A 22,588-nucleotide genomic window follows, 5' to 3' on the forward strand; every position below is an offset into this window, starting at 1 on the left:
CATATTCTATTTATGTTAATTGACTTATAAATAATACATTTTCTTAATCTTAATATTGGAATCTTGATCATGATAAAGACCCTTTTATTTGGTCTTCTCGCAGGCTTTACAAGTAAATATTCTTTCGACCACAAAATATTCCCTCCCTTTTCCTTTTTTATGAATACTTTGATACTTGCCCCCTGCCGCGAAATACAGCCACACTTCAAAGCAACCGAGAACGTGACTGTTGTTTCCAAAGTGCTGTACATTCGAGGGACCCGGCTCTCATTTTTGGATGTCATCTTTACCTGTCCTTGCGCAAAGATTGATTAAATCTTACCTGCGCTGCAAATATTTGACCCCCTCCAAAAAAAAAAATCTTTTGTTGGTTTCAGACATGTCACATTCTGCTAAAGTATTTGGCTGAGAGCAGATCGCATTCTTCCTGTGTTGGGCAATATTGACCTTAAATTGGCTGAGCCGGCTGCTTTCATGGTATGCGAGGCGGCTGCTTACATGTTCCGAGAGCTGTATGCGCTTTATTACTCCTGCGCTATAAAAACTTCTAATAATCAAATGATAAGATCATATCCTGTGGGTAATTGTGCTGTACCATGACAGGATAACTGAAAAAACATTCAGTGAAAATTGCAACCGACGGAAATCTCTACGTGAAGCAGCAATCGTTGGCACCGCTGGGCTCGGCGCTGCTCCCCGGGTTCCCCAGCTGCCCCCAAAAGCCACCTCGGCGGCGGTGGGCAACAGCAGCCGCCGGCCCTCCTTTCAAACGAGGAGGGGAAAATCCTAGAACAAGCCATGCTTGTGTTTTGGTTCAGTTTTACCTTAGTCATTCCGCCTCCCCGATACACGAAACATTTAATTCCAGATTTCCTGCCGCTGGCTCCGAGCCTTTGACCGGCTCTGTGAAATGTATTTTTACTGCTGTCGGCCTGCCAACTGCTGAGCTCAGTGAAAAATAACTAAAATGAAAACCTTGTTACTCCCACATGAACCCTTAAGATCAGAAAAGGAAATTTAAGCCACGGTTAGTAATTAGCGCCGAAGCCTAATGAGTCCTGGTGAGGTGCGGGAGGAGGAGGAGGAGTTTGCGTCCCGCGTTACCCTACAAGGCTCGGCGCAGAACACGCCAGCGTGATTAATGGTGCCGGCCCCAGCCCTGCTCCTGTCCCCAGCCCCGCTCCTGGCCGTGGCCGGGGGGCAACCGGGTGGCATCTTCCCGGGAGAGACCCCGCTCTGGGGCTGGGGCCGTCCCCGGCTCCCGCGGGGTGCGGGACGGCGTCCGAAACCTTTGCGGATGGAATACGTCAAATTTTTTTTAACTGGCGACGCGTTCCCGTGGAAACAAAACAAAACTCAAACACTCCCCTTGCAGTGCTAACAATTATTGTAATAAAATGTGTTTTTATTAAAAGGGATTTTTAAATATTTAACACATGGCGGAGCGGCCTCGCCGTTGCCCTGTGTGAAACCCAACCTTGCCTCTAGTGAAGTCCAAAGCGCTTTGTGCAGCGCAGGCAGGAACTGAGCGTTTTCACCAATATTTGCGCTTTGCGAATGAAATGTAGCAGTCTCAAGTATGAACAGGATTATTTTTTTCTTATTCTGCTTAGTTATGCTTTTTATTATATAAACATTAACTGTAATATTACAGTGGGAAGCAGGTATTTGGCAACTATGTATTATTTTGCTAAGTTTGCATAGAGGGAGCAGTTTCCAGTTTTAGCAGCTGTAACATGTTTAAACTCAGTTTGTAATGGGATCTGAAGATGAATATTCCCTGTGGGCTCTGCTTAGCTTCATTACTGGAGCCCTGCCAAATTCAGGGCTAGAAAGTATTATTCACGCCTCTTTGCACATACCATGTCAGAGCATGCTCAGTTAATGAATTTTGTTTCTAATATAGCATAAATTAGGTTTATATTTTAACATAATTTATGTTGTATTTTATTAAAATGTAAAATATTATGATCACGAGCAATCTCATTTCTGCTCTCTTAAGCCCAAACCGTGTTTGAACATCTAGTATGTAAATCAAAATTGCATGCTTAGAAACTGATTCTAGGATAACAAACGAATATCTGAACCAAAGAGGTTTCTGCCTTGGAGTCTTAGATTAAAGATAATTAAGGATTCCTGGTATTTGAACAGATTTATGTTGTTTATAAGCAAAGTACATTTTCTTCATAGAGTCAACTTGTCTTTTTTTTTTCTAAACAAATTATGTTTGCTGTATTAAAGTTCATATTTTTAAAGTCAGAGTCTTGTATTAATCCCACAGTAAGTCATTAATCATACCAACTACATTATAAAAACTTTAATCACTGAAGTTGAAACTGAGACTGTAATGCAATCCATCCCTTTTAATTATATCCGTTATTTTTCCTTTCAGATCAAGAATTGCAAAGGGAAAACAGATAGATTAAAACTCGGTGTGTTTGATGCTTTTGAGGGAGGATATTTTTTGTTTGTGTTTCTTCCTTGCTTTTTTTCGAAGTGATTTCATGGAGGATGGTTCCACCGTGAAAAATTCCTTGGCTTTTAGCTCTTTTCCTCCTTCCTTAGCAAAGGCTGGGTGGCGAAGGCGGGAGCGGGTTCGTGTCCCTGTCCCGTTGCGCTGATGATGTAGCTGCTGTCGAGTTGGCTCTGGCTTTGTGGGTGTTTTCCTGGGGTTTTGCTGTGTGTAGGGAGGGAAAATAAAAATAAATGGTGGATTTTTTTAATTTTTTTTTTTTTAATCGGTCTGCAATGCGGTGGCTCATATCCTCATCTGGTACAAATCGGTGTAGCCGCATAAACCACTGCAGCGTTACTGACAATTGATCCACTCCAACTCCACTGAATTTATGCCACATGATAATCTCGCCAAATAAATTGATTTATCATACTTGGATTTGTAGATGTAGAGTTTACACTGCTGCTTTTATGGCATGGAAGAAAATAGATTTATTAAGTAAACTGCTCATAGTAGATACTTTTTATTCTTTGCTAGAATGGCAAAACCTGATCAATTATTTGTTCCTTAATCCCCTAGATTAATCCTGCCGTATGAAAGATTTATTAAAGGAGAGGAAGATAAGCCACTGCCTCCAGTGAAACCTCGAAAACAGGATAACAGTTCCCAGGAGGGCGAAGCGAAAACAAAAGTGTCTGGAACAAAACGCATCAAAAATGAAAACCAAAAGAGCAAGAAAGAAAAAGATAATGCACAGAAACCCCAAGATGCATCTGAGGTTGGTTTCTTTCCTGCTTTTCAACTTTTCAATTAAAAATGTACAGCTTTAATCATGTGAAATTCAATGATAAAATACGTAATTTAAACTGGAGAATTCTAACCAGTCGGCCTTTGAGTTTGCTCGGCAATGGAAATTCAGTTGTTGTGGTGCTGTCTGTGGTGGGATTTTGCTGGGCTGCAAGCACAGCCGGTTAGCTCCACGTTGCAGAGCAGCGATGGCAGCAAACCAAGCACTGGATCTAACAAGTACCATTTCTGCTCATTGTATTACACAGTGGTCACCACTAAAAGATCAGCAGCTGCCAAAAGGAAACCACACAACTACCACAGTTATTTCCTAATCTAAGTGTAGGGTGCGGGAACCTCTAATGCTGTTGATAATACTGTGGTAACTGTTGGACGCAGCTGATTTTTGTAATAGTAACCTCTGGATCAGCCCTTCCATGCTCACAGATGCGTGTCAAAAACCAGATCACTCCCTAGGATTTTTATTGTGTTATACTAAATTCCTCTTTGGATTAGAAGGGTCAGATTTTGAGGGAAACACCTTTCAAGCCCTGAGACCAGCTTCCCCTGGGCAGGCCCTGCTTTCCGTGCAGAATCACGGTACCTGCAGTCATGGGACAGCCCTAGTGGAACAGATTTTATGTTCACAGCCTGGGGTAAGACAGATCAGTAGAATTCGTATTTGTGTGCAAATAAGTTTCACGTGTCGTTAAGTGGTATAAAATCAATGGAGTTTTTGCTCCGGTGGTACTGAAGGACTTTGGCGCCTCCCACCCACGCTCTCCTGTGCCCTGTGCGAAGGAGGCGGCGAAGCTCCTCGCACACAACCCGACACACCGCATTGCTTTTCCTGTCTCGGTCTGCCAGATCACAGCGGCCTTCAAGGCATTGCAGTGAAAGTAAGTATTTAAAGAATGTCGAAACACATGATGTGCCCGGCAGACTACGGCTGCTCCCTTGATTTCATTGCTGATTTGGTGGTGTTGGGTTAATGGTTGGACTTGATGATCTTAAAAGGTCTTTTCCAACCAAAATGATCCTATGATTCTGTAAGTCCCATTTGGAAATTGGTGTTGAGTCAGTTACCAACAGCCCTCCTCCTTATCGTTTAAACAAAGCAATGCAGGGCAGTGAACACTGATGCCTCTCAGACTTTGTGCACCTGGTTTTGAGAACAGAAAATCTTGATTTTCATGTCCCACTACCTCTTTAAGTTCTGCTTAAAAGGACAATTTCATCTCCCATCCAAACCAGAATTTGTGTTTTAAATTGCCTCGCTCAACAGTACATTTAATATCTAATAGAAGAGCACTCCACAGAGAGGGGAGGGTTTTTTTAATTCTTTTCACACAGTAATTTTAAAGGAGGGAACCTTATTGGGGGAAAACCCTGCCACTTCGGATGAAAAATACCTAGAGAGGAGAGTGCAGACAAACCCGCTTCAGTCACTGGAAGGTTGCAACACAAATTGCCCAAAGCAAGGAGATGCCAGGTGAAGGCTTTCGCTCCCTTTCCATCTCATTCCTTCGTGCCTGGTTATTTATTGAGCCTTGGATCAGCAAGATACTTTGCACGCTGTCCGTACCGCCACCGCTAAGCACAACACATCGGCAACCGAGCGTCAGCCTTAACTTTGAATTTCCTTGCTTTTGTTGTTCCGTATCTCAAACTTCCTGCTGCTTAAACTGCAGTTATTTTTGTGTGGTTTGCAGGAAGAGTTCTTAAGCTGCGCCTATCGGAAATGTAGGGAGCCGAGATGAGACACTAAAAATGTACAATTACAGCAGTTTGCTATTGTAAAATGGTACCTTTTATAGCAGAATTAACGTCTCCTCCCTGACTGGAGTGGAGGACGTGTCCTGCCCTGTTTAACGGGGTGGGCGATGAAGGGCCTCAGCCTTCGCGCAGGTCACCACCCAGGTCGGCGGTGACACGAAGCCCGAGCAGCGAAGGGGCCCGCGGGGTGGGCGCTTCACCCCGGGTGGGTGCGGAGCTCCCCACGCTCCGCCACGGGGAGGGCTCCGTGCCCGGGACACGGCCCTCACGGGGCACGCAGAAAGGAGACGTCCAGCTGTTACAGCCTAACCAAGTTATAAATGTGCGGTCCTCTCAATTGCATGTTCGACTCATACACCCCAAGAAGTGTGCAGGGAGAGAATATAACTTTAATTTATTAGGGTTGCGTTTGCTTTTGTGCTCTTAGCGGTGTTTTCCTGCCATCACAATGACATTGGCAATGTAACGAGATACCAGAGAAAATGCTATTAGCCTTAGACTGCACATTTCCTCACAATAGCTGAAACTTCAATCAAAATGTTGCTTAACAGAAACAAAGAGCAGAATGTACAGTTATTAAATATGATTTCTCTCTTTTTTTGTCCTACTTGCTTTGCTCATCTGTCTGGTATTTTCCTGTAATTTTATAAGCTCCAGAGACTAGCGATGGTACTTTATAAAGGACCTAATGATGGTATTTGGCTGCAAAAGGCAGCTATGAGTTTAAAAAGAAGTTAGGATGACTAACAGACACTGTAACTAATAGGCCAACCAAACAGACAGGAATATTTAAAAGCAGCTGTGAAGAAATAAATCTGAGAGGGTTAGATTCGTTAGGACCTTCGCCAATCCCCCGCTCCTGTGACAGACCATAAAGCAGCATTTAGATAATAACTTTCTTGATGCGTCTTATCTTTACAACGAAGAAAGAAAGAAAACAATAATAATGAAGGACTCGCACAATGCTGCCGTTTTATGACTGTCTTCTAGCACGACGTGTCAGAGGAGAGTGACAGCAGTTTTGAAAAGGGCTGTCAGTCAGCTGGGTCGCAGATGGGACGCTCTGGTGACCTCTGTGGGTCACAGTTCAGCCGGCTACATAATGGGATGAATGGTGTGAATTGTGCACACAAGCTTTATTAACAGAGGAGCAGAAAGAGCTGCAGTCCCATTGACGATAACGTATAAAAGCCATGTTTGTAATAGCAGGCACACACACTTACTGAATGTTGACAACTTCATTTTAATCCATTAATAAAAAAATGTGTGTCCTAGTTAAGCTGTGGCAGTGATTTGCTGCCTACAATAGGGATTCCTAGTATGCCATTTCTATCATTTTCACACTTTAATGCAGAACTGGGTGTGAATGATATCCTCTGTGATCACTGAATTTTAAGATAGCTATGCTGGAGAGACTTTATGTAAGAAAGAACACGAGAATCCTGTCATTTTTGTGGGTGAAGTTGGGCTAGTGGGATAAATTTCTTTAGCCTTATCGTTTATGTTATGAAATCTGCTCTCCTGCATTTGCCTAATTAATTTTTAAGCAGTATAACCTCAACGTTTAGCTATCCAGTCAAGCCACCAGTGCCTCTCATCAGGTTACAAACATCTGCTGTTTTGAAATGCCTTATTGTGACCCTGGCAGGGATGGGCTATTTCTTAACATTTCCAGGAGGTACGTTTCTTTTTTTGAGTCTGGTACCTGGCGTTACAGCCTTCACATTCCAGCAAGGTGATTGACAAGTACTTCTCTAAAAGTAGCCAACAGTGACCTGTGTATGATCTTGTGAACAGTCTGCCCGAATGTACCACATTCTTATTACTGTCTGTTGAATCATTTTATTAGGTTTCATCCGAACAAGAGAAGGATCAAGAAGCAGCAGACCAGAAAAATTTCCCTGAACATCCTACAACAGGAGAGATGAAACAACCCATGCAAGGCCCTCCACCTCTTTTACCAGAGACAGCCCGGCCAGCGCCGCTGGAAAAGACAGACCTGACAGAAAACAGCACGAACAGTGAGAAAGCCAAGGAGGAGGTTCAGCACTCGTCCTCTTTCTCAAGCATATCTGTGCCCCCAGAAGAAGACACCATGCTGGATGCCACTGTCACAAAACGATTACACCCCGCAGCAGATGCCCTGGAAGATACAAAGCCTGAGCAAAGACTACACAAAGCTTTTGCTGACAGCTTAGAAAGCGAACCTCCAGAAATGCCCTTCACGGCTTTCCCGGTCCAGCTGCCCACTCAGAGTGACGCGGAAGATGACAAATTGCCAGGGATGGCCGATTACATCGCAAACTGCACGGTGAAAGTGGACCAGCTGGGAAACGAAGACATCCACAACGCACTGAAGCAAACGCCCAAAGTACTGGTGGTCCAGAACTTTGACATGTTCAAGGAGAAGGAGCTGCCCGGGTCCATGAACGATGACTCCACTTTTGGTTACACGCCGCTGCTCTACTCAAAGGGTAATCCAGGCATCATGTCACCCCTGGCAAAGAAGAAGTTGCTGTCGCAGGTCAGTGGGGCAGCCCTGTCCTGTAGCTATCCTTACGGTTCACCGCCACCTTTGATCAGCAAAAAGAAACTGAACGGCCGAGATGAACTGTCCTTGAGCATATCGCAAGGTTCCCATGCCCCTAATTCTGATCCTGTAGCAATTAATAGGCCCTCAGTCATACAACATGTACAGAGTTTTAAAACCAAGGAAGAAAGGAAATCGATTAATGATGTTTTTAAACACGACATGCTAAGTAAACCGGATCCTCAGCGCTGTGATTTTTCGAAGCATCACCTCAGTTCTCTTGCCGAGTCGTACATCCCGAAGACGGATATCCAGGACTGCAAAGACAAAATGAGTGAGAAAAGGGCACTGCAGCACTCCCATGTGCCCACTTTCTTGGCAGATTTTTATTCATCACCTCATCTGCACAGCCTTTATAGGCACACAGAACACCACCTTAATAATGAAGAGACATCAAAGTACCTCCCCCGGGACATGTTCAGAGAGTCTGAAAATATTTCTACTTTTACTCAACACAAACACCAAGAAAAACTAAATTTAAATTATCGCCCATCTTTGCATCAGCAAGAAAAAAAGGCAGCAGTGGAGGCCTCTTCAGATGATCAGCCAACAGATTTGAGTCTTCCAAAGAGCGTACACAAACAGACTGCAAAGGCTCCGGGCTCCAGCCTCTCTCATTCCTCCATGGCCCAGCAAGAAGGCAAAGGTATCTCCCCGTTCCAGGCTGTGAGCAGCCAGGCGGTGAGCCTAGACTGTAACCCCAAAGCTTGCCGCGTGTCCCCCATGGCCATGACAGCCCCCAAAAAACACAGTGAGTTGCTCCACAGGTCTGGGAAGCAGCAGGCCCAGAGACTGGAGAATCTGAGGAAGATGGAGGGGATGGTACATCCTATCATCAGCCGCAGAACGAGCCCTCAAAACGTGGGGGCTGCCCGGCCTTTGAAACGGAGCCTGGAGGATTTGGACAAAGTCATTTCTGAAAAAAAGATCCGAGCTGTCTCTCCTCTGCACTTATCAAAGGAGACCCCGGCGAAAGACAAGGTTCCTGACCCGGAGGGGGACGGCAGCAAGCCGGTGCACGGCCACCATTCCAGCAGCATGCTGGAAAGCCACAAATTCCCCCTTTCAGCCCCCATCTTCCCAGGCTTGTACCCGGGAAGCCTGTGCACGGGGCTGAACAATCGCCTCCCGCCCGGGTATTCTCATCCCCTGCAGTACTTGAAAAATCAGACCGTGCTCTCCCCACTAATGCAGCCTTTGGCTCTTCACTCCTTCATGGTGCAGAGACAGTTCCTCACGTCCCCTGCGAGCTCCCAGCAACTGTACAGACACTTGGCTGCAGCAACACCTGTAGGAAGTTCCTATGGTGACCTTTTGCATAACAGCATTTATCCTTTAGCTGCTATAAACCCTCAAGCCGCGTTCCCACCTTCCCAGCTGTCCTCTGTACATCCCAGCACAAAACTGTAAAACCCCCTGGCTCACAAAAAAAAAAAAAGGTCTGAGGAGAAACGTTAAGTTGGCGACATTCCTCCCCCCGTGACGCTGTCACGCAGATTTAGTGATCTGTGTTTTTGTCAACCAGGATGCAGTTGTATCCCACCTAGAAGAGCGCTTGAGAGTTTGATGGAGACAGGACTGCTTCTTTAATTCTGGCTCCCACATCAGCCCCCTCACCCCTTATCTCTGCCCTTGCATAAAAGAAAACCAAACAAAAACAAAACAAACAAACAAAAAAAAAAAAAAAGAAAAAAGGAAATAAAAAGGAAAAAAATCATTGGATTTTGCATATGTGTTTTCTGAAAGGACTTTTATATGGTAAGAGCGAATGTTCAAAGGGAGCCGTGGAAGTGCAGGCCCTGTCCTGAGCTCACTGAAATCCCAGGTGAGGGATTCACCTTTTTGCCTTTCTCTGAGCCGTGGACAGAGGCTGCGCCTTGTTGCCCACGAGTCAAGGACTCGAGATGAACCTGGAAAGGAGAAGCAGGCCGAAAATCCGTACAATCAGTGGATGTGCTTTTTTGGGTAACTTTTCTTGACTTTTAAAGATTCAATCAATGCAATGTATAGTAAAACGGCAATAGATTTTTCATTTTAACACTATTAGAACAGAAGGGTAAACACTGTTTAATTTGACTGTACATATCCACTTCGTAAACTGCCAGTGTCACATTTGGTCACAATAATTTATATAGTTTTGTTTGTCCAGTATATTCTGTGCTCTTTATGCTTTTTTTGTTTGGGGTTTCTTTTTTTTTTTTTTTTTTTTTTTTTTAAATTAAACAGTATCATTTTACCTGCAACTTTTTTTAAAGGCTGTGGCTGTCCTAATTTTTTTTTTTTTTTAATGTGTTTGTAATTTTTCCGGTTTCTTTTTACTTCTGAGCAGCGTTTTTGTTTTGTTTTTGTGGTAACATTCACTGTTTACAAACTGAAGCAACTGGTTCAGATTAATCTTAATGGTTATAAACATACTGTAGGTGATGTTATGGTGCGAGGGTGCAAACAAGGTTCCTTTCCCCACAGTCGGCCCCTGCGAGGTGCTGAGCACCTCTCTCCCCTCTCCCATTGTTGCGATGGCTCCTTCGCCGCTTCTCCCCTCCTGACAAGCTTTGCTTTCCTGTATTGTGGTCCGTGAATTTGTCGAGCGTTGTACTTACCTTACCGAGGCTGTGAAACCCTCCTGCCTACCAGAGAGACGGTCTAGAAAACAACGCCTCCCTGGCACAAGCTGCTGGATGACAAAGGAGTCCAGAAAACGCATTTTGGGGTTTGCGAGAATGTCGGGAATTTGGGAAATTAGGACAGGCGCCAGTGTTGGTGTGAACAAGAGGCTCGTGGGGCCGGGGCCAGGCGAGCGACCGGGCTCGGTAGGATGGGCCGGGGGTTGCGTGCGGTGGTCAGGACGGTCCTTTCACACCCCTGCGGGGATCTTGGCCTCTCCCTGGGCATCCTTTTCACAGCCCGGGCATGGAGAGGCTTCCCTATATGGATGTATATTCACTTTGAAGGACGTCACCAACATGCAGCTGAGCATAAACATTGATAAAGCGAAGTGTGACTTGGAGGCTTTTTATAATGTGAAAATTGGTTGTGATTCAAACCATCTCAGTTTCTGTTCAAAGACAGTGTAATCAATACGAGAAGAAAAATAGAAACTACTAAGAAACACTTTGCATGCTAGGCATGTCATTAAATTTTCCCATGATATGAAGCCAAATACAATATATAATGTATCATACTTAATATCCAAAGGTGGAAACCGGAATAATATACTCGTCTGCTGTTAAAGATCCAGCTTCTTCAATTAAATACTTTATATTCCTGTGGTAAAACGATATTTAATTGATCGATAAACAGACTAGTAGAACTTAGAACATGGATGTGCCGGTGCAGAGCATCCTGCTGCTCAACAAACCGTAGAGGAAGCAGGACGGCAGAGGCGCAGTGTGGAGGTCACCTCTAGTAAAGTTGCACTAGATCTGAATCACGTGAGAATCAGGGGTTTGGGGATGCGGGGGAAGAGGGCAGGGGGGGGAAAGGGAGAGACTATAAAAATCTACAGCAAACACAAACAGAGGCTTGTTGTGTGTTTGGCGAAGCAAACGCTTCTCTTTCATGTTGCGCTTAAGTTGTGTGTCCCGCAGTCGTGCGTTTGTTGACGCGAAGTGTCTGATTTCCCTTTTGGTTACGTCCCGTTGGGGTTTGGCGCAGCCTTTGTGGAGCCGTGCTGGGGCAGCGTGGGGCTGGGGAGACTGGCCGCTGCTGGCTGGGCAAGCTTGTAATATCCTGGGCAAAACATCAGGGCGAAGGAGAAGAAATGGTAGTATAAACCCCCAACAGAAGCAGTGCATTATTTGTTTAAAAACTATTAACAGAATTCTTGGAAATCTTTCAAAAGACTATTGAATTCTCCATTGGCTGAAAAGTCTTTTTTTTTTTTTTTTTAATGTCTTAAATGGGGCTTTGTTTGCATTGTTTGAGTTCAAGGAGCCTTATTATTGAATGAAATTGCACAAGCCTTTCTTTGTGCAATCAAACCATTGTTATTGGTAGGTTTGTAAAGGAAACTGTGGAATCTAATTGGCAATGGAGTCATAAATCTGTTTACCAGGAGCCGGTTCCAAGAAATGTTGCAATTCAAACGCGCTATGTCTAGGATTCATTAGGGATGCTAAAGGTTGTGAGATTCAAAGGAGAAGGCCCGGCAGCAAACAGCTCGCGTGTAGCCCCCAGGCGCGCGCTGAGCCGGGCTTTGCAAGGCGCGGGGGCAGTAGGGTCTGAGCCCCATTAAGCCCAGCACGGCTGGGCAGGAAGGCGCTGGCGTTCCGCAGCAGGTCAGCGGCGGCTGCCGGCGGGGTGGCACCGGGACCTGCCGCGGCGTCGCGCCGGGGAAGCGGTTCGTCCCCGCCGCAGAGAAGTCGCTCGGCAGCCCCCGGAGCTGGTGCAGGAGGCGAGTTCGGCCCCATTCGGGGGGCGCAGGGCTGGGGTCCCCTGGCTGTTCCCCCCTTCAACTCCCTGCCTTTGCGGTGGTCAGTGAGGTGGCATCTGCTCCGGTTTTCATAATTGCCGTGATTTTAATGAGCGACAGGACGTCTTGCGCTGGTGTGAGGTGGCGGCGTTGGCAGCGCTGCCGTGAGCGCGTCCTGCGGTGTTTGCTGTACACGTGGTTGAGATTTCGCTCGTTCTCTTCCTCCTCCCCCCCTCCCCCCCCAGCCCCACAGTTTTAAATATGTTCTAATAATGGCAGCATAATCTACTAGCTGTTTATACTTTTTTAACTTTCTTTTGTTGTAAATATTGTATACTTTTTGTGATTCAAGTTATGTAGCCTATATGCTCTGTAAGGTGATGATTTGTATATATAAAAATGGCCCAGTAATATTATATAGTTTCCCATTTAAAAGGTTATTGAGTAACCTTTGTGTTAGTTTAAACACTACCAGAAATAAAGCTGAGCCAACTATAAACACTCAATTTTTGTATGTTTTCCAAATTGTACTTATTAATGCTTTTGATACTGTATTATGTGCCAATAGTTTCCCAATCACATAGCAGGCAAAAGATATTTTGTACTTTTTGATCCACTGTAATATTTAATAAAAAATGTTACTATCTGTTCCCTTTTGTGTTTGATTAATAATTCTGTAAACAGCCCTTATCGCAATGGATTACATATTATCCCATCTGACCTTTCAGCTCTCTTATATTGGCTTTTCTAGAGAAAATATCTCCTCCTGCAAATGATTAGATTAAAGAAATGGAAGTCTGCAATTTCCTAAAGGAGGAAGAGACAAGATCTTCAGTCAGTGCCCCTCTATTTTTGCAGTATGCTCGCATTAAAGCATGGTCAGGCAGGCTGTAGGAATAGCTTTTGGTGGATAAACATCCATGCTTAGCCAGTAGCTCCAGTGGCAGATTTGCTCCATTCGCATCTCAGAGCAAGATTTTTTTCCACCAGTACTCCAGACTCGAGCTGGGATCTGAAAGTTGCCCTCCGTTCTTCCCAGACCATGAGTAGGGTTTTGGAATCAGATGCTACCTGGTAATGTTGCTGATGACAGTAAACAGCCACCAAGTAAAATTAATTTGTACCCTTAAACTTGGTGGCCCTCTGAGAAGGCAACCTAAACTATTCCTTGATTCTGTGGTTTCAGTATGCACTGTGAATGGGCAGACGGAATAAACCTTCCTCTGGTTTAACCTGCTGCCCGATAATTTTCCTTTGATGCTTGTTGTCTATTCTTGTATTGTGAGAACCAGTAAATAATCACGCCACATGTGCTGTCCCCACACCAGCTGTGAAGCTATGGGAGAAGATGGGAGCCTCTAGCAAACCTCTTCCCCCATCCACTTCTGTCTTTGTCAGGCTGAGTATTTTATTCTTCGTATATTGAAAGTATTGCCTAGTGGTGAACGCCTGAAGGGAGTGAGGGGAATGCGGACACGTGGATGCTGGCCTTTGCAGTAGCTGCAGAGGTGGCCAACGCAACTGGGTTTTCAGCACCGCGCTTGCTTCCTTGCTTTCTTTAGCCCCTCCGAGCCTGTGGATTAACGTAAGCCAACGCCGCGTGTTCCTGCTGCGTGCCTGTTGGGCTGCCATACCCACGCCGCAGCGTGTGCCAGGAGGAAGAGCCCCCCAGGAGCAGCACACTGGAGCTTCTGGCACTCACATGAGCCTGGGCTGTGAGTGGCACTGAGGGGTTGCAGCATTCCGCCTTGGCCTGGCTGCGTTTGTCGGGGTCCCTTGCGTGTTGGTGTTGGCGCACCCCCATGCGTGTGCAAGCGCTGGAGCAGGGGAGGCTGCGCTAACATCCCCCCAGGGGCTTGCGGAGGAACGCAGACACCTCCTCAGCTTCCTCTGCTGCACCGGCGGTGCCTCTGCTCCACAAGCTTTCAGGAATGTTCTTAGGAAAGTTGCTGGTGCTGGGAGGAGCAGATCACGCACAGCCATCACCTGTAAACCTCGCTGGCACCATAATTGCTCTGGGAAACACAGCGCTCGCCCACAGGCTTTCTAGGAATATCAGACACCTTCGGCTCTTCCCAGAGCAAGAAAACTGGGTCCTGTATCTTTGCTATCGGCGTGTGTTGCCTCCCCAGCTGAAGAGGCACCTGGGAGGGTGGGTGGCCCAGAGGAAAGCAAAAGGAGTGGCCACCAAAGCATCCCGTCTCCCCCGTGTGCGCCTGGACCTGTGCGTACCGCAGGTTTGTGTTTCCGCAAGAGAAAGCCGTGGTCGCGGCCCAGGCGGTGTCCCCGCTGCCCCCTGCACGGGCGCCTGCTTTTGAGGCGGCGCGTGTCCAGAGAGCGGACAGGGACACGAGGGCTGCTGGATACAGCTTAATCTGTGTTTTCATTTAGCTTTTCCGTTTATCCCTTACGTGATTAAAAACAAAGTATTTGCGATGTGAGATGCTCCATCTAGTGTCTCACCTGGGGAATGAGCCCCCGGTGTCACGGGTGAAGCCTGGGACGGGACGTCCCCGTCCCTGGGTTGGGGCATTGGGGACTGAACCCTCCTTCCCCTCAGCACCGGTCCCGCAAGGGCTGTCGGGCTGGGGACAAAGCTGTTCAGAACTGCCTTAGACAGATTCAGAAGGATTTTTGTGGCTGCTGAAAACCAACGGCTCAGGTACAAATCCCGCGTTCAGGAGACCCGAAAGTCCTGGTCCCCAGAGTCTGCTCTCCCGGAAAAGGAGGTGGCTGAGGGTGCCCAGCCCATGGAGAGAGGGAGAAAGCGAGGGAAAAACCACAGGACTTGCAAGTTTTATCCAGTTTGCTCTGAAATTTACTCAAAAAAGGAAAAAAAAATCGCCTTCCGGTGTATGAGGCAGTCCTGGTGCCCAGAGCACTGACGTGGCTGCAGGGGCTGGTGGTGGTGGTGGTGGTGGTGGTGGGCTCCCTCTCTTCCCCCAGCACCCCTCTTCAGCCGCAGGCCAAGCCACGAGGTACCACCATGCCGCGAGGTGACGCTGCGAGGTGACGTGACGCCGCGAGGTGAGGTCACGCCGCGAGGTGACGCTGCGAGGTGACGTGACGCCGCAAGGTGAGGTCACGCCGCGAGGTGTTGCCACGCTGTGAGGTGATGCCATGAGACAGCGCCGTGCTGTCAGGCCACGCCGTGAGGTGACGCCGTGCTGTGAGGTGTTGCCATGAGACAATGTCATGCCGCGATGCCGTGCCATGGGGCAGTGCCGTGAGGCGATGTCATGCCATGAGGTGATGATACCTTGAGGCGATGCTGTGCCAGGAGGTGATACCACAGACGATGCCATGCTGTGAGGTGATGCCACAAGACGGTGCCATGCTGTGAGGTGATACCACAGACGATGCCATGCTGTGAGGTGATGATACCACAGACGATGCCATGCTGTGAGGTGATGATACCACAGACGGTGCCATGCTGTGAGGTGATACCACAGACGATGCCATGCTGTGAGGTGATGATACCACAGACGATGCCATGCTGTGAGGTGATGATACCACAGACGGTGCCATGCTGTGAGGTGATACCACAGACGATGCCATGCTGTGAGGTGATACCACAGACGATGCCATGCTGTGAGGTGATGATACCACAGACGATGCCATGCTGTGAGGTGATACCACAGACGATGCCATGCTGTGAGGTGATACCACAGACGGTGCCATGCTGTGAGGTGATACCACAGACGGTGCCATGCTGTGAGGTGATACCACAGACGGTGCCATGCTGTGAGGTGATGATACCACAGACGGTGCCATGCTGTGAGGTGATACCACAGACGATGCCATGCTGTGAGGTGATGATACCACAGACGGTGCCATGCTGTGAGGTGATGCCACAAGACGGTGCCATGCTGTGAGGTGATGATACCACAGACGGTGCCATGCTGTGAGGTGCTGCCATGAGGCAATGCCATGCCTTGAGGTGATGCCAGGCTGTGATGCAACACTGCAAAACTTCACACCTTGAACCAGCCGGTAAGTGATGCTCTTCAGCCATTTTGGCACCAAAGCTGTTTGTTGAAACAGGTGGTTTGTGACCTCCAAGAGCTCGTGCATGTGGCAAACGCCCCCCTCGTCCTGGGAGGCACCAGAGAGGTGGGGAGGATGCTCGTCCTCCCATGCACTGTGTCCCGCACCACCCCTCAAACCCTCTGGCCTCTGCAGAGAGCGCAAGGCACTCGCCTTCTCCCACAGAGCTTCCTCGGGGTTTTCTGGCAATGTTTTTGTTTGCAAGCTCCCCAAAAAGCAACCAGGCAAAGCAAGCTCTCTCCCTTCAACCCCCCCAATGTCTGTGGAGCTCTCAAATGAGGAATAAAGCCATTTGTTTCTAATTATATTTGGCAGCCGCTCAGAGAATTTAGGACTAAAGCACACAAGTTTTTTGCTCCTGATTAAAGCACTTGACCTCATAAGCAAAAGGCAAGGATTTCATCACACACCCACGAGTAGGCTAGGAACAAACTGCAGAGAAAAGACCAAAAAGAAAACCCCCTTTGCTTAGATACACAAAATAATTCATTATGAAACAAAAGGCGGAATATTTAGTGCATAACTTGAGCTTGCCTAGGGCTCGGCTAACCACCCAATTACTGCTTTTACAGCGGAGAGCTCTTTCTCCGAGCCACGGCACATGGCGAGGGCCCACATGCATCATGGAGTCCCCGGCGCACGTGTGACAAAGACCCGTTTGCTGCCTGTGGGAAGAAAACGTCTTTCCTGGGGCTGCGGCGGCTCGGCCGCCCCACACGCGATGGACAGGACGGCTGGGACACGGCCCGCTGGCCGCGGGTGTGTGAGTTGTCCTCATCATTTTTTCCCCATATTCCCACGGTGAAATAGTTTCTGCCCATCAGGAGAAGGATGCAGCATCCCCGGTGCCTAATTTCCAGCAGTGGCTGCCCTGGGGTGCCTGGGACAGCAGGTAAACCCTCCTTCCTTCTTTCCGCCCATCGGCGTGGGGTGATGCAGCACCCAGCTCCTGTATTTACTATTTTCCCCGGCTTTAATAGCAGCTTAAGGATGTGTCGCAACTGCAGAAGAGTCAGCTGGCTCCCAACCAAGAGAAATAGCAATGATCCTGATGGCACCCTTTAAAATAGCAGAGAAACCAGCTCAAACAGAAATTAACTACCCTGTGCGGTTCTTTGGTCCGTAAAATACTTCCCTCAGCTCCATGGTTTTAAAATAACATGAAAGAAATACTTTCCGTAAAAAGTAGTTAACTAGCATACAGATTTTTTTCAGTCGTAATTCTGAGAGTCATACCCAAACAAAATAGTTATACAAGCATTAAATTATACATTAAAGAAGGCTGATAAAGACAGTGAATTACACAGCTACCATATAAGATTTCAGATATACAGATAGCGAGCGTTATTAACATTTCTATTAAAGGTGACCTACAAAGAGGAACAAAAATAATCTGTGTCACTGGTGATTTCTTGTGATGCAGGAGAAAGTGAATGTGAAATGGCTCCAGCCAAACTGACACCTCATTCCCTCTGTCATCGTCTCTGTCTGCTTCCCCTCCCCTAAAAATTAATGAAGGAGAGCAGAGGATTGCTTTCTGCTAGGACTGCAAATATCTAGGCTGATGGTCTCTGTTTTAGCTGGGTAACTTCCTTGGAGGACATGAAGTGGATGTTTTTCTCAGTGCTCACCTGAAACAGTGAGATGGTGAATTTCTAGCAGAGAGAGATTTTTTTTTTTTTGTCTCACCACTGAACTGGGTATCAGCGGTTTGACCACAGGAGCAAAGGCGGCAGCGGGCAGAGCGCGTTGCACGGGCTGGGGACACCGCTCGCCGAGGGGTGTCCCCTGGTAGGGAGCTGGTTCCGCACCCACCCTCCCATGGCTCTTCCCATGGGGGTTCCTCAGCATCTGTGTGAGTCGGTCCTGCACTTCAGCTCCTCCACAGGATGCGGGTACCAGCTGTCTCACCTCTCCAGCCACTCGCAGTGTTTCATAATGCCTGTGGGCATGATGAAATAGATAATTATAAAAATACATAATGAAATATATTAAATATATATTTATATGGAGATGTAGATACTTTCATTATATAAATGTATAATATTATATATATTATATATTTATATAAATTTTTATATAATAAATATATAAATAGATATATAAATATATAATGAAATATGTAATTACCTCAGAGACTGCTTGCTCCTCCATCCCTGGTGGTCAGGATTGTTTAGTAGGTTATTTGGTTGGTGTTAGTCTCGAAATTTATTCGGAAGAAACGGACGGACAAATCGACACGCATGGGCACACAGAGAAACGCGCCTCGACTGCGTAAGCAGCGTGTCCACAGGGGTTCAAGCTTGCAAAATGTGGATGCCCAAGCGCTGCAATGTATTTGCTTTCTCCTGTAGCTGCTCGGGCACTGACGCCGTCCTGCCTGGATTCCCTCCAGCCACCCGTGGCTTCCGAGGAACTGTGGCTAGATGGGTCTTGAATTTCTGATGGAGAAAACAGTCAATAAGGAGTAGAAAATATTGATTTATATACAACACTAATAGAGAGAGGGAGCACGTGTGTGTGCTCAGTGTGGCTGCCGCACGTCTTCGAGACCGAGTCCCCGCCGGGGTGGCAGGGGCTGCCGTCCTTGGCTCATGCCAGCTGGGTGTGAGGGACAGACCATTTTCTAAATGTCCATAAGCAAAGAAGTGAGACCATTCAAAAAAAAAAAAAAAAAAAAAAGGTGAAAAGGCAAATTTCTGTTACCCTCCGAAATGCCAAAGATTCAGCGTTTGCTGTGAGGGCAATGCGCTTAGGAGGACCACTGGCATTTTTGCACTGGAGTGGCTTTCCACAAGGAGCCGGTGCTGGTTTCTTGTGGTGATTATTATCCAGAAATGGATAATTCAGCTCTATTTTTCCTGATCTTCCAGTACAGTTTTAGCAGGGTTAGGGTTGGGGAAAAGCAGGAGAGGAGGCGGGAGGGCTGGGGAGAGGCGAGTTCCGTGCGGGGCCGTCAGCAGAGCCCGGTCCTGCCCTTGCAAACCCAACACCGGTGTCCCGGCAGGGACCTGCTGGAACCTGGGATCTCGCTCTGGTGCCCGGTGTTCGGCAGCACCGATCCTGCCCCTATAACCCATCTGTAGCAGGGGCTTGGGGGGCTTGCAGGAGTGTGAGGGGTGGATGGGTTTATACCAGCTTTGTGCAACGCAGAGCATTTGGGCTTTAATTTTAGATTATTAATATACAATGACTCCAGATTTCCAACTGTAGACTCTGTAGCATTAGTATCTGCTTTGTGGTGAGCAAAGCATTTCATAGACCATTAGTGTCTGTTTTCATCAAAGTTTCCTAAATCCTGTCATTCCCAGGGTTTTTTTCGGAATCTTCGAAGTATTTTTAGTGCCTAGAGGGGCTCCTAGAAGCCTGGGCTCAGTTGCCTCATGTTGAAAGTGTATTTCTCTTCCCACAGTTGTTCTAAGCAGCTGTTTTAGCGTTGTCTGTGAAGGCCTTGGTCCCAGGGCAGGGAGCAGACGGGTGCTCTGCCACAGCCAGCCCTGCTGGCCGGAACTCTCTGGTGTGTCCCCAGCCTTGCCAAAGCTCGCTAGAAGCTTCCTGACCTGCCGCTTCAGCTAGAACGGAGGTATTAATTTCCATAAGTAAATGTTGAGTATCTCTGTTCCTAGGAGCCCAGTTTGGTTTAGACCACCTCCTATTGCATTGTATTGTATGGCTCTTTTACCTTACATTTAATACTCAGAATGAAGCTTAAATAGTGAAAAAAAAATGGAATTATTTTTGTCCGGATTACGTAGGGATGCAGTCTCTGTTTCTCTGCCTCTCCTGTTCACGGCCTCTGCATTCACTCTGTGTACTGGTATGGGCACTTCTTAAACTCTCCGGTGTAGGTCGTACTAATCTGCAGCATTTTGATCTGGCTTCCAAATCTGTCCAGAAAGGTTTGCAGTCTGGGCTTAGGATCATGGCACTGAGGAGCAACCATGCTGCAAAACCTCTTCGGAAGAGTTCAGGTGTCACCTCTGTCTGCCCGGGCCGAGACGTCTCTGCGCTCGGGTGTCACATCTGCCCATCTGTGGCTATTGTCCCCAACGCTTCTATCAGTTGTTCTGCAACACATCATGTGGGAGAGCTTCTGTGATCCACCCTGAACAAATGTCAGCTCGTGCTGCCTACAAAGATAATCGTGTAAGAGTTGTGCTTTATAACGACCTGACGAGGTTCTTAGTGACCGTGTTAGGTTAATGGTTGGACTCGATGACCTTGAGGGTCTCTCCCAACCAAGATGATTCTATGACTTCTGCTGGCTGGAACCCAAGTGAGCCTGCTGTTAACAAACCCGTAGTGATGGAGCTGGATGTTGAAGGGGAGTATGAGGGGTGCAGAGCAAAGCCAAGCTATTCGAAGAAAAGTGCTCAAGCATCTACTACTGCTGTCATGGGGAGTGAAGGGATATTATTCCAGTTCAGTATTTCGTATGAAGACAATTCATTGCAAACGTGTCACAGCTGAGCCAGGCACTTCTCTGCTGGATTCACAACAGAAAAAAAAAAAAGACCTGCTGAAGTATATGTGCTCCAACGATTTCAAATTTCAAGCATCTTGGAGGCACCTTTAGTGCAGTTTGGCTGGCGCTTTCTGCTGCAGGAGCATGGGAAGACTGCATGTCCACAGCCGTGGTGAGAAACCTCATCAGCAACGTTTCCTTGACTTCCACCAAAGCTGTGAAGGGGATGGCAGGAGAAAAGCGCCTGACAAATCTCTCCAGGGCTACGGTGAACACTGCTGGATGTGAGCTAGTTAGCCTTCCCAGGGAAACCTGGATTTATCCAAATACCACGCTTCATGGAGTCCTGAAGAAACCAGGTTTCACTGTAGTCGCCTACTACGTGTCCCCCTCCCCGGTCGCCCCCATGCCAGCAGCACCCGCCTTCCGCAGCCAAAACCCTCCAGCTGGTCCTGAGTTACTCAGGCCTGGCTTTGCGTTTTCTCCTTACGTGTGTGAGCAGGCCTCACGCTCGGAGCCCGCGGGCACGAAGGCGGTGTAAATGAAAGCGTAAACACGGCTCTTCTCATTAATAGCCGTGCCGAGCGCGGTGTGCTGCAACTTACGCCATCCTGCTTTGAACGGATGTGAGGAATTCATAGAACCCTCGTAAATCTTGATCGTTTCACTTTTGATGAGGGTTTTTATTATTCCTTCTAAAATTTTGTTTGCTTTCCCCCCTCCCCCCCCCATTAATCATTCTCTTGTTCAGAAGTTTCCTCTCTCCAGTGAGGGAGAATTAAAAAGCTCTGCTTGGCAGACCCCGCGCACCGCACCAGCTGCATACTAACGAGGAGGAGGACGGCTCTCCAGAAACGTGTGGGGAAAGAAGGGGCGCAGCCACTTGCTCCAGCACATGTGAGCCTTCAAGGAAACACGGGTGCTCTTTGTGAGCGATGTAATTTGCGGGGCTGTGTCTGAAAACACCGTGTTCACAAATCTCAAGGTTCGTTACGACAAAGCCTTGGAGGAGAAAAGCAAAGCCTCTCCAGTGTGACCTACTGGATTGAACAGCCAAAACGTCGATATAAATAATATTCCATGGCCTTTTTAAAGCCAGCTGCCTCAGTGTTATGATCTGGGGTTAGCAAAGGGGAATCTTCTTAGCAAAGAAGTGTATTTACACATACCTGGAAGCCTGCAGTCCCGGTCAAACGCTCACCTTTTGAAAAGCATCCAGGAAGGTGCATCAAACCCAAGTCTTGCAGAAATCCAGTGCCATCGTCCCTCACGCGGGCCCCGATTATTTTCTTTTTTATAGCAGGTAGGTGCTTAATTACCTGAACGTTGCAAGCTGAAGTCTTATTTTTCATACCTGACTAGTAATTAAATTACTCCTGTTGCTATTATATGATGTAAGTAACAGCTATGTCCTTTTAAAAGAATAGTCAAATTTGACAGACGGTTTAGAGTAATTTCATTTTATATTGGAGCCTAATGCTAAAAGATTGCACAGAAAGCAGAAGGCGGCTGCCTGGAATAGTTTGAAATTAGTGTGTAGTAACCAACAATGATTATTATTGTATTACTGCTTGTAATTCCCAAATGGAGAATTAAATTTCTATAATAGATAACAGCTTTTAACCAAAGGGGGGGGGAAAAAAATGTTTTCTTTTTCTGGCAAGGAAAAGTCTTTAGGAAATGATACTGTTGAATGTACATTTCCCAGGTGAGGGCGGAAAAAACCCCAACCTTGCAAGATGCCTTTGCCCAGGCCTTTGGTTTTCCACAGATGCCACTGCAGGATTGTCTGAGGTTTCTTCTAAAGGGCTGTTGGAAAGGTAGATTTATTATTTAGGAATGAAAACAAGCTAATTAGCTTTTTCAGCTATAATACACACTCACTGTCACTGCATTTAGCTTCGAATTTAGCACTCTCGCCAAAAAATGAGACATTCCCTCTCTCCCACTAACTGACGAGCCCAAGTGCTCTGTTTCTGCTTCTTAACACACGTCTGACCAAGAACGGGACAACAAGTCACAGGGCTGGTGACCAGGAACATCAGATCACATTTAGGT

General features: G+C 47.1%; 1 protein-coding gene across 4 annotated transcripts in view; it reads left to right on the forward strand.

Annotated features, from left to right (window-relative positions):
* Positions 1-9,787, forward strand: part of ARID5B (AT-rich interaction domain 5B) — a 115,117-nt gene extending 105,330 nt beyond the window's left edge. For all 4 annotated transcript variants that reach the window (XM_065638822.1, XM_065638821.1, XM_065638823.1 and 1 more), the window contains 2 exons: positions 3,035-3,233; positions 6,867-9,787. In XM_065638822.1, coding sequence (XP_065494894.1) covers positions 3,035-3,233; positions 6,867-9,017 — 2,350 coding nt within the window. In that variant the 3' untranslated portion in view covers positions 9,018-9,787. The remainder of the gene's footprint in view (positions 1-3,034; positions 3,234-6,866) is intronic.
* The last annotated feature ends 12,801 nt before the right edge of the window (positions 9,788-22,588 follow it).

This window comes from Caloenas nicobarica, chromosome 7 (assembly GCF_036013445.1).
Source record: "Caloenas nicobarica isolate bCalNic1 chromosome 7, bCalNic1.hap1, whole genome shotgun sequence".
Classification (NCBI taxonomy): Eukaryota; Metazoa; Chordata; class Aves; order Columbiformes; family Columbidae; genus Caloenas; species Caloenas nicobarica.